Source organism: Bemisia tabaci, chromosome 2 (assembly GCF_918797505.1).
Source record: "Bemisia tabaci chromosome 2, PGI_BMITA_v3".
NCBI lineage: Eukaryota > Metazoa > Arthropoda > Insecta > Hemiptera > Aleyrodidae > Bemisia > Bemisia tabaci.
In genome coordinates this window covers 66358352-66371010 of record NC_092794.1, presented here as the reverse complement: position 1 = coordinate 66371010, position 12659 = coordinate 66358352, and the positions used below count along the sequence as shown (strand labels likewise).

Sequence of the window (12659 nt, the reverse complement as noted above, 5' to 3'; positions counted from 1 at the left end):
AAAGCGGTATCAGTACCTGAGACGATGGAGCAGGGTAGGTATATCCAAACTGAGGATACGCTGACATTATCATGAGTCCAAGATTTGATTAACACTACTTAGTCCATTAAGAAGGAATAAAACAACAACAAAAACAAAGCGCAACACAGACAGGAGCACAGACAGAATCCGAACCGACCGGGCCTCGGTGTTTACATTTGGTCATGCGATATAAATTCACTGTCACCGAAAACTGTTCGATAACGATCGACCCGAAAACTCCAACATTTTGCGTAAGGACGAAGGCACTTTACGTCCTGGACATTTTGACGTTCACGATCGACGAACTTAACGCACGTAAACAAATATCACGGTGTCATAAAAAACCGCACACTAAATGAGGCGCTCCGAGAGGACGAACCGAGGAGGACAAATAAAAAAAACAAGCGAACAAAACCGTAACAAAAACGAGAAAAAAGCGAACATAAAAAGGAAAACGAAAGCACTGTTTAAAGGAAAACACTATTGAATTGATTATTGACTAAGGGTTGATTGCGTTACATGATGTCACGGGTAGTAGGGGTTGGGGATTAGCGCTGAGGGGAAATTTCCCGTTCCACCCCTTCCTCCATTCAATGCAAGGGTTCACTAATTGTCGGGAGTACATACGCTACCTCGCACTCGGCTCGACTCGCACTGACTACCTACGGCTCTCTAGTGACAAAATCAGGAACCAACGGGCCCGACCAGTTCCCCCTCCACGGCGCCTGGGCGGGGAGAAAAGCTCCCCGCGCGGCCAATCGCGAGCGCCGCTCGCGCCGCGCCCCGCCCTCGCGGCGAGCTTCCCCTCGCTGTTGAAACCGCCCTACAATCCGCCTCGCCGACACCGAGCCCGCAGTCCATTTTCCTCGCTCCCCTTTGACTCCGCAACGCTTGTCAACAATTTGTTTTTTGCTTTTTTTCCCAATGTTGTACACAGCCGGGGAAAAAGAGAAAGCGAATACAAATTCAAACCGTAGTAATAAATTATCAGTTTTGTTATACGATTTAATAAAATATTATTACTGTCCGGAGACTCACCTTCGCAGGTTTCGTATTAAACGCGACGAAACATCCGCGATAAATAATAAATATCCCCTCCCGGACCGCGCGCCGTAAGGGCTGTCCAGACCATTTCCTTTTCGTGCTATTCACGATTTCAGACGGGGGGAGGAAAATATTTTTCGCCTACGCGAAACCTATCGACATGTACATTGTACTGCGCTGATCTTTACTGTCCAGCGCAGAGTGAGGTTTCCTCCGCTCACTATTCGCTATTCACCCAAGTGTCGAGCCTACGGTTTGACGTTAATAGATAAGTGCTCGTGAGTACAGAACATGTTCATCCGGTTGGGGTCTTGGTGGCGAATTCATATCCTCCATTTATTTGCATGCTCCAACAGTCGCTCATGTCAATACGTACCCTCGCTAATCGCATTTCTTGTATATTCTCCTCTCCGATGCTGGCGGGTCTAGCAACTTGCCAACATTGTTTCTTTTCCATTTGGACCTATGGAAATGTATCGATTCTTGGAGGGGCTAGGTGCGCCGACAATAATCGATTATTTAATATAGATTTAAATGGAGGAAATCAAATTGCCAAATTTCTGGATTCGCCTATGCTCCGATGAAACCCACCGGAAAATGCCCCGTTGCATTAGGACCTTACTTACAATAACCTCCTCACTCAATCAATTTTCCCTACTCCTATATATATTCATTTTACTTTTTTTTCACGGAAAAATGTTGATGATTTCAACTATATTCCAATGATTGATTTTGGCGCCGGCTAGGGGTATGGTTGCTAATCTCTGGGCTGATGGCTCGTGCGGTTCACGTTCTGCTTGGTTCCAAAATCAGCCATAAACATAGTTGAAAGTAGCATACTTTTTTCCAAATGCCTTTTTTTATTATTTTGTAAACCGCCTTAAATGCTCTACGTGTCGATTAATACACTGGAAAAAAAACACATTAGATCTAGAGTCCAGATTCTTAAAAACGTTGACAAGAAAAAATACTCTTGATTCAATCAGATTGAAGCTTAAATCAAAAGGAAATTCGCTCAATTTAAGAGGCTTGGTTCTTGATTTAAGCAAAAATCAGATTGAATCAAGAGTATTTTTTCTTGTCGATGTTTTTAAGAGTCTGGACTCTAGATCCAATGTGTTTTTTTTCCAGTGTACTTATTCGAGGTCCACAAGAAGAGGTCACTCACAAATCTCCATTTGGTGGAAACGATTCCCCCATACCAAAAATTTATATTTTAGGGTGAAATTTCGAGTTGCATTTTTTCTAGGACGCCATCAAGGACTATCAAGGTACCAGCAACTTTTCAGTCCAAATTTGAAATTGCTTAAAACGCTGTGGCTGGTGACGTATTTTTGGGAGTCTCAAAATCCCCTGTATTCTTACAGTAACGTCATCATTAAACCCTCTTCCAATTATTTTGAGTTTCAGCTCATTCATGTAAGTCATACTTCAGTAGTTACGAAGTGCACACCGAATAAAACATAGTGATGCGTTTAATGCGCAAGCTGCCCCACAGTTCCTAGAAGACTCGCTACAGTGCATCTAAACCTTTCGTGTAAAACCACTCATGGACGATGATTTTATCTCCTTAATTTTTTAATTGATGAAAGTAGAAGTATCGCCCCATTTCGAGTCCCAGGGCACCCTCCACTATGTCTACTGGAGGGCATCCTTTTGCTGGAGGGCACTTGAATGCACGTAAACAATATCCCATAATCGTATGTCTCGCCTCACTTGTCACCCTATAAAATTATTCAAATTTTGGAAACCTTGTAATTTACAAACGGGTAATCGCACAGAAGCATGTAACTTTGCCTTTAAAAGGTTCAATTTTCACCTACTTTTGAGGGGAGGCTCTCGATTCAGACCCCCCCCCCCCTCATTCACCCTATTTTTCGAGAGGTCTTGCTCCTTCTTCCCAGATAGTTTAATGCTTCACAAAAATCAGCCTAACTATAAATCAGCGTTGCCTGATTCCTTTTCTCGTTTGTTTTTTTATATCAGGAAACTACGCTACATTCGGAACCGAAATTTTGTTGTAAGCATGTTCTTCACAATCCAGCAGACGTGCAGAAAAAGTTGCCTAATTTCTTTTCCCGATTGTTTTTATATCAGGGAACTGAGCTGCATTATGAATCAAAATTTTGTTGTCAGCAAATTTTTCACAATCTGAGGAAAATGCAAACAATGTTTCGAGGCTTTGTGTTTCTTAGTTTCCTGTTTAAAAAAAAACATGAGAGAAAATTGGGCATCATGAAAAACAGTTAGGCTGTTTTAGGTCCTTCCTTGTTTAAAATTATTATCTGTTGATCAGCTAAAGCATTGTAATGATATAAATCAAGATTAAGTGAAATTGTGTGCTCTCAATCAACTGTTCTTTAGTTAAATCCACTATAGTTTGGGGCTAGCTGCTCAACAACACTGATCATTTTTAGAAAAATGAACTGCGTCCTGTCTAAACTTCTATCCTATGTGCTCTTTGAGTTAAGCAGGCAGAATGTACAGTACACAGCACGCTTCGGGATACATTGTCATATTGCATGTTGGAAACTGGTTAAAACAACATACATTCCGTGTTGACGTGAACACACCCGAATCAAACATGAAAACACGTGTTTCCAAAACTCATTTCTCCTTCGCCGTTATTGCTTTGACCATTGAGTATGCGGAGAGACACGCGTCTCACCGGCAACCGTGATATTGTTTCTTCCTCATTTCACACATGGATAGTTTTCGATGCCTTTGTGTGTCAATCAAGTGAATTCGGCAATTTGTGGTCGATTAAATTGCAACATGATTTTAGACCAATCAGAGGTTGAATTGAAAATTAGCTGTACACAACTGTTTAAGTGACACTTTCCTTACTCGAATCAATGCAAAAAATTGCCTCAAAGGGAAAATTAAGGGACATTTTTGGAAGGAAAATTGCGTTTCAATAGGGGGAGGGGATATACACCAAAGTATGGTTTAGTGGCGTGACGTGCTTTGCAATATATCCATATTGATCTGCCATTTAAACCTATGGAGAATTTATAATTTGGAATTTAAACACACTTTTTTCTCACTTCATTGCATGGCACTAGTTAGCACAAAGCACACTCCCGATTGTGTGGGGTGAAATCAGTGATCTTTAGTTGGGTTTGGTTCGCATAGGCAACTAAACTAACTGCCTGGTAGACCAGAAAGTATCACCGATGTTTGAAAGCGCTCAATCTTTGACAATTTTTTCTGACATGTAAAATTGGAGGAAAATAAGTTTAAAAGTGTGGAAACTTCTCCCCTTGTAATGACATCAGGTGGCATTTCCCATTTTTAAACACATCTAATTCAACAGATTAGGTCATTCTGTTATAATTCCCGGCATTATTGTCCAATTTAGCACCCACGTATATTTTCCAGCTCACAGCACCGAGCGGTTTTCAAATATAAATTAAATCCATCACATTCCAGATATTTGCAATCTCTTAATTTGAGAAAACAACCCAACACTCTAAATTCATCGGGGATCCACAGACTTACGAAAGATTATATCTGCTTTGGATGGGTTAGGGAAGATGGAGGATCACCGAATCCGTAATGAAACAAAAAAAATAAGGACATCAGGATAAGGGTACCGTAACTATATGCAGTTCTCCAGAGGTTATTAAAAAGCTGGCCATGCGCTTTGATGCGGTATGGAAATGCAAAATGGAAATCGATTACCTACCCTTCGACCCAGCATATAGGACATGCCCTGTCATAGCGCTGCACCGAGCCACACTGCCGTGCTAAGGAAAAACGTCGTAAGAGCCTTCAGACGTTGCCAAGTTCATTCTGATAAAATACGAATTTCACAGAAATTAGTCGATATTTTTCACTCAATTTTTTAGAGAATATACTTTGCAATTGAATCTACAGTATCTGAACATTTCAGGAAAAAACATTCACAAACATCCTCAAAAATGAATTTTTTATACAGGGAAATTTGGCAACATCCGGATGCTCATACGGCATTTTTCCTTAGCGCACCACGTTTCTCATCGCTGCGGCTAATCCGCCAGACCCCATGTTTCTTCCAGCAGCGCCGATTGATTGTTCCCTGTCAATCACAAATCACGATCCGCCGAATATCGCGCTCATTCTCGATATGGATGTATTTGTACTAAAAGGAACTATGAGCATAGGGTTTACATGAGACATAGTTCCTTTTAGCATAAGCACGTCCGTATATCTTCCCTTCAGAGCTCATCGTTTCCATTTCAGGTCACTCGCCAGTCGCTAGCCGTTTGCGCTTATACGTGCTGTCATCCGCTTAATGGCGCGCGGCAGAGACTAGAATCCTCACTTTCATTTTTGAAATTAAACGGACTCCCGTTTTAAAAGACTCGGTTTTTTAAATAATCTAACGTTAAATTGATTTTTTCGCGCCAAAACACCCATGGATACAGAGTTTCAGTCAAATCCCTCGCCAAAAGCAGAGGTGCCGATTACTGGTCATTTTGAACATTATCCGGCTGCCATTTTGAAATGATCTGAGATAAAAATTTTGTGATTCCCTCGAAAGGTTTTCTTTTTACATGTCCTTTTGAACGAGGTGTCACAAGGGGGGGGGGTCATTTAATTTGATAAAAGTGTGGTAAACCCCTTGAAATTTTAGGGGGGGAGGGGTTGGCTGAAAAGTAGCTCTCTTTAACTTAAGAGCATCCTCCAAGTTTCAAATTTATACATCAATTAGATGAAAAGTTAGAGGGAGTGGAAGGGAATTTTTGATCACCCTGTATAGATCTACAAATATATCCTAAAAAAGAATCAGACATCAAACTGAAAAAAGAAAAACATCGAGAGTCAACGCAGTCGAGGGTAGGAGAACTTTTCTACCAAATCTGAATGACACCTCTTTGATTATGAGTCTCCTCCTCGGGCCATAACGCCTTCAATTTTTCAGACGCAACACGGACATCCATCAAGTACGAATAGTTGTATCCCTGCGCCGTCATCAATGCACGTCTTCTCCTTGTACTATTTTCATATTGTGTTTGTGCCGTTTGTCTTATTTGTGGTGGTGCTTCAAGGGCTACATAAGCAACACGGCCGAAGACCGGAGAGACGTATTCACGTCTTGCTTTACAACGTTTCTCCCGAATCTGAGCGACTCCTTGTTGGCAGTATAGAGCGGAGCATTGTGAGTTCACGTCTCACGCCATCGCGCCTTCAATTTTCCAGACGCAGCACGGACATCCATCAAGTACGAATAGTTGTATCTCTGCGCCGTCATCAATGCACGTCCTTTTCCTTGTTCTATGTTCATATTGTGTAAGTTCCGTTTATCTTATTTGTAGTGGTGCTTCAATGGCTACGTTAGTTGTACATGCAGCCATGTTACTTGGACCTCGGTTTGTATTTTTAAATATTTATAGAAACAAATCAAGTTTATATTTTGTTATGATCTGTCACCAAAGGTATGCTATTGAATTTCACTCGAGATTCGTTTTTGCATTTGTTATGATGGCAAGTTAAAGATCTCCAAAAAACCTTCAATTGCATTTTAAACCACATAAGGCCTAGGAGCTTTTTATGAGGAACGACTATAGAATACAGAAGACTGACCATACATAATATCTTGATATCATACTTGGATTGCATTCAGCAATAAGGAACCAGCGCGATTACAGTGTTTTAAAAATGTTGCTTCCGCATAATTATCTAAAAAAATCTCCCAGGATAGCAAATAATTTTTGCCTCCCATCAATAAATTATTAATTTCAAAGGAGAATAATTGTGTAAATTTTAATACTCTGAATGGACCTAGTTTATCAGAAGGGCGCCAACCCACACTAAGTTGAAACTGAGAAAAAGAGGTTTGAAATTTTATTCCTCCATTAGACTCAATGTAGAAAATCTCTTTTCAAAACCGATTTTTGTTTTTCGACTTTGAGTTTTTGGCAGGAAAAAATATACGACCATTGGAACCTTCGAACATTCTTAACTCAATTTTTCCGAAAATGTGGGTTGGTTCCTTTCTGATAAACTCGGTCCAAATATTTCAAGTGTTTTTAAAAGAAAAAAAGCAGTTTCAAAATTTTGAAAACGCTGTAATTGCGCTGGTTCCTTTTCGCTAAATGTGACCCAACTTGATATCACACTTATTTTTAAGTTTTTACATTCATACGACTCTTCCACCGAAACCATCGGAATGTCAAAAAAAATTCTCCCAGAATATAGCAAATAGTTTTGGCTTTCTTCCAAAAAATTGTTAATGTTACTGTGCACTTATTAAGTATGTTTAAAAGAAAAAAAGAAAGTCTCACGATTTTGAAAACGCTGTAATTGCGCTGGTTCCTTTTCGCTAAATGTGATCCAACTTGATATCATACTTATTTTTAAGATTTTATATTCATACGACTCTTCCACCGAAACCATCGGAGTGTCGAATCGAAGGAATAATAAAAGCTGAGGCTGGAACTTGATTAATTGTAGAATTGCATGCTTGGCACAACTCATATTAACACGAGAGGAGACTGCTTTACTTCAAGACGCTGGCGGCCGTCAACCATGATGTATGCAGACGAGCGGGAGGATAAGATACGTCGCAAGATTAATTTAATTGTTCCGTTTTTCATAGTCTCCTGGCGTTGTATCCATTTTTTTATTTTCTTTTTCCTTGCACCAAAATAAACTGATTCATTAATCAGAGACGGCCCCGAGTTATCGGTTGTGCAGTGCTGTTCCTCTTGCTTCTCCGACGTGTGAACTTAACATTGTCCGTCCCCGGCCCGGGCACCGTCCGGCCGGGTGCTAATTGCCCGCGTCAATCCATCATTCTCGCTTCCACCAGAAGTCGCCTTCCTCCGCTCCAACTTAACCTCGTTCCTTCCTTTATTTTCCTTCCTTCCAATTCAAAATCGGCTCAAGTCCATGACGAACGGAGCCCTCGCAAGCAGGATCTAGAGTCCCTTTATACTGAGAGTCAAGACAATGTGAATCCATTTCTGATTGGTTCCCATATTTTAGGCCTTCACAGTGTCACAAACGGGAATAAAGATTACATTTTCACCGATTGCAAAGATTATAATCTGGAATGGATCAGGAAATTACGGGTTCGGCAAGGAACAAACGGAATGAGAGAAGGAACTGAAGAATGGGCCGATCAAAGATTACAAAGAACGTTCAATTTCTGTAATCTTTATTCCCGTTTGTGACTCCATGAGGGGTGATGTCTTGACTCTCAGTATGAAGGGGCTCTAGCAGGATCGAGGGCTTGCGGTCTGAGATATTCAGCTTTTGCGCAAAACACTCGACACCAGAAAAAAGTGAAGCTGATTTGACATTCTCGGTGTAAAAAAAGTGCCAAAGGGAAAACATTTTTAAAAAAATTAAAATGAAGAAAAAAACAAGAAAATAAAATTAAAATTGAATTAAATTTTCATGAAAAGAACACATGCTGCTACAGCGGTTACTTCAGCAATGCCAAGATGTAGAACTAAGAGCTGCGGCGGGTAATTCATCATTTTTTAAGTTCTCGTACACTTTTTCACATCCAGAATGTTAAATCAACTTCACTTTTTTTTCGGTGCGTGTGCGATCTCTATAATTTTTACATTTTAACCTCGATGTAGGTTTTTTGAGAAAATTTAATTTTCAGTCTATAGATCAATCATCGAGGAATGCTCGTGTCAAAAATCATCTTCCAAAGTTTCAAAGCATTCTTGCGAGAATTGTCTCCAATTTACCATCGATATCGATACATTGAAATCGATCGGCTTAGGGGGTGTTTTTGAGAAAAAATGAAAAACGAGTGAAAATTATCAAAGATCGTATTAGAGGTCCGTGGTCTAGTATTTTCGCCACCGCAGTGGTGATTGAAAACACCGGTGCAGCGTGGCGTGCAGCGCAACTTGCGGATTGCGTGCATTTCGGTGCAGGCAAGAAAAGTCAAGGCGCCTTCAAGTTTTTTTACGCAACACGCTCATCCATGGAACACGTATAGTTGCATCCAGGCGCTGAGATGAAATTAGCCTCTTTCCGCTCATCCATCGGCTGTAAAACTGAGGGAAACTACTAAACCACGTATCTCGATTTGGGACGTTGCAAATTTCCTGTTACATTTACCTTTCCAGAGAAAGCCTAATTAAATTATCGTGTTTGTTCAGGATATCGCTTTTTTTTCGTAGTCTTTTTTAATGAACAGTATTTTCTAAAATTTTGCGCTAGAAAGTAGAGCAGTATGTTTAAGAAAAAATGGCGAAAGAGTGAAAATTATCAAAGACCATATTGGAAGACCATGGTTTGGTATTTTCAAAATTTGGTTTTATTTTTGGTTTCAAAATTTCTTTTATTTCTTTTTTCTTTCGCTTTGAATGGTACAGCCAAGTACCAAGGTCTTAGATTTTTGAATTTTTTACTGTCTTTTACTCAACTGAGGGAGGCTAAGTTTTCAGCCGAAACGTTTTGGTATTATTTGTGTGATAAAAAAACATTGTTACCCACTGTCTGAATTGTTTATTTTTTGCATTATCATCACTCCTGTGGGGTGGGTCCACCAAGTTCGATGGTTTTTTCACCACAGAGAGAAGAGGTTGAAACTTGGTTCTTCCAAAAAATTCTCGGGGGTCTCGTTGACCGAATTTTTCGGGCGTTTAATATCGCTGGTGCCGCCTATGGCGACACCGATAGACGGGACAATGTCCGTTGCGGAGCGATCTTCATTTCGGCCGACTCAAAACCCTCGTAATCTCGGCAAAATCTTCAACTCAGACACGCGAGAAAAAATCCTGCTCGGTCGCGCCAGCGCCACCAACAGCTGTTTCAGTGGCGAGGCGTGAATGATCGATTATCGATATTTCCCCATTTGAAGCTATGATACAGAATCGATTATTAAGGTGTCCTTTGCAAAAACCCTGTTTATCGGTCCTATTCCATAGATTTAAATGGCAGTCAATCGATATATCGCGAAGCACGCCACGCCACTGAGCTGTTTGGGGCCATTCGGGCGTCATAATCGGATCTAACAACGACAAGAGTCTCCTCGTTCCGTTCAAGAAGGACCCTCGACTCTTTCCTTCTCCTGTTCTTCTCCAGCCCCATCACAATCGTAAATACGCAACCACAAGTTTCCCGAGAGGAAAACGAAAAAAAAAAAAAAAAAAAAAAAAAAAAAAAAAAAGACGTTAGGGAGCGCGTAAAAAATCATCCTTCGAACCGGTTGAATGTGAGGCGCCAGGATCATGCCTGCCAAACTGTGCACCACGTGGATATAAAAATAATTTGAGTATTACCTGGAGAATTATTTCTGATATTCGATGAATATCGTGTTTAAGTGGAAACTACTGAGTGAACTAAACACGAAGATACACTGAAAATAAAAGAATCTTAAATTTGCCGTCAAGAAGTAACTTTTTCTTAAATCAAGAATTTTGCTGCTTGATATAAACAACTTTTTTGCTTAACCAAAGCCGTATTTTTCTTGTATTAAGAAAAAGTCAGCTTCAATAATAATAAAAAAAAAAAATCTTAGCGGCAAATTCAAGAATCATCATGCTTAAGTCAAGTACATTTTTTTTCAGTGTACCCTCGGTTTATAGCTTGAACAAATATTGGAGGAAATATGAAAAAATGCTCTTATGTGCCAAAATACATGTGCTTAAATGGGGAATGCCGCCAGCTGACGTTACTATGCGGTGCACTTTCTCACTTTTAAGTCTATGTTCCTGCGATTTTCCATAAAAGAAATTATAATAAAAAATACAGCGAAATCAGCCCTTTAAGCACTTTTAAATAAACCATTCCTGATACCTGATTACATATAATAATTCCTAGGAGATCTAGTAATGATGAGCAACTATGAGGAACTCATGTCGTGTAAATAAAAAAATATGAAAACATAGCTAAAAATGATGGAAATAAGGCTAAAACCTTAGATGCATAATTTCTTATCACCCTGTCCAGTTATTCAGTTTTTCACTTCTTTACGTCTCAAGTTTCTTTGGTGGTTGATTGAATCATTTACGGATTGATTAATTGGATTGCATTTTGCAAAAAGGAACCAAGAGCATTCCAATGTTGCTAGGATTGTGCAACTTACATTCTTTGCAACACATTACTGAAATCATGCAAAAAATTAAATTTACAAAAGTAATTTTCGTCCTGAATTTATAGTTTATTGAGAGTAAAGATGAATCTTCTTTAGATAATCAGTTTATATTTGCAAGGTAAATAAAGTTGCACAAGCTTAGTGGCATTGGAATGGTCTTGGTTCCTTTTTGCAAAATGCAGTCCAATTGAATGACTGATGGTATTTTAGTGAGTTAGCGAGGATGAAATGTCAGCTTTTTTCGCCAAGATCATTGATATTGACGAATTTGAACTTTAAAAAATTATTGGTATGGAATTAGAATAGGTCAAATGCTAAACTTCCAAAATGTCTTGTTTTGGTTTTTCTTCTTTTCTTATTTTTTTAAACCACCCTCGTATCATTCCTCGTTCTGTAATATCCTAGCACGTGTATGCTTCTGGCGGAACAAGAGTATAATTGAACACATGCAGACGCAATTAAATTTTAATACTCTAAACCGTAAGCCCAGAAACGAAGCTTTTTATTTTGCCTCCCAATATTTTTAGACAGCCATAATATCCTCATTCACTTCCTTGAAAATATTCTTGTAAATAGAGCGTTGCGTTATGCCTCCACTTCTTCGCTGATTGAGAAATTAAACGGAGAGGGAAATGGATAGACATATGCAAAGCCATAGACAAAGAAGATTGAAGTAATATGGAGGGATCCCACTGATTGAAGTTGGTTGTTCCTGTATAGACTGAGTGAGAAAATGATGAACTAACAATAGCCCGAGGGTTGCCGTTAGTTAGTCCATAGCCTACCACCTTTATCCATTGCAATCACCCGCTTCCACCACTAGGATCCCTCCATACCCGTTCTCTCTTCTTTGTCTATAGCTTTGTCTATTGATTTCAATAAATCAGGATTGTAATCCTGATCAGTCCAACAAAAAAACCGCGACTAAGTGTATTATCTTGCAACATAGGTATTATCCGGCTATGGATGTATTATAACTATGTAAACTTGGTCGCGAGCCACGCTCAGATTAATGGCACTGGGGGAGGAGGGGGCAGGGGGGCAGGGGGAGGGGGCGGGAGGCCGGACCAAATTCGGGTGGGGCCTCGACCGGATATAGGCGCCGTGTCCCCATTCATTATATTCCGATTTCGTCTGTCACTCTATAACTCACCCCCTCCTCCCGCCTACGCGGAGAATTCGATTGATTCATCCCGATCCCGAGACTCATTACCCCCCTCCCCTCCCCCTCCCCTCCTTGCCACCTCCCGGAGTAGTTTTCCTTCTTCTTCCTCCGAGGCCGACCGCGGCTGGCCCGGTCGATTTATTGAAATCGAAAACTCAGACACGTAGCTAATGATGGATCTCTTTCGTGCGCAGGTTAACCAGACATTTTTCCGCCGTTTCCCTTCATTTATTAGCCTCGTTCGGTCTGTCTCCTTTCTTGTACGGATTTTCTTGAAGAGGAAGGGAGGGGAAAAAATCAGGTAAAAGAGAGGAGTGTATGACGATCACCCAGCGGGCTGATAGTTGGAAATTGGTAGACGAAGCTATAGACAAAGAT

General features: G+C 40.3%; 1 protein-coding gene across 2 annotated transcripts in view; it reads right to left on the bottom strand.

Annotated features, from left to right (window-relative positions):
• Positions 1–12659, bottom strand: part of LOC109039804 (homeobox protein araucan) — a 162029-nt gene that overhangs the window by 123981 nt on the left and 25389 nt on the right. Inside the window, exon 1 of one of the 2 annotated variants that reach the window (XM_019055478.2) lies at positions 17–692. The exons of the other annotated variant lie outside the window; for it this stretch is intronic. Coding sequence (XP_018911023.2) covers positions 17–73 — 57 coding nt within the window. The 5' untranslated portion in view covers positions 74–692. Of the gene's footprint in view, positions 1–16; positions 693–12659 lie in introns of those variants that run through there. 2 annotated transcript variants of the gene reach the window in all.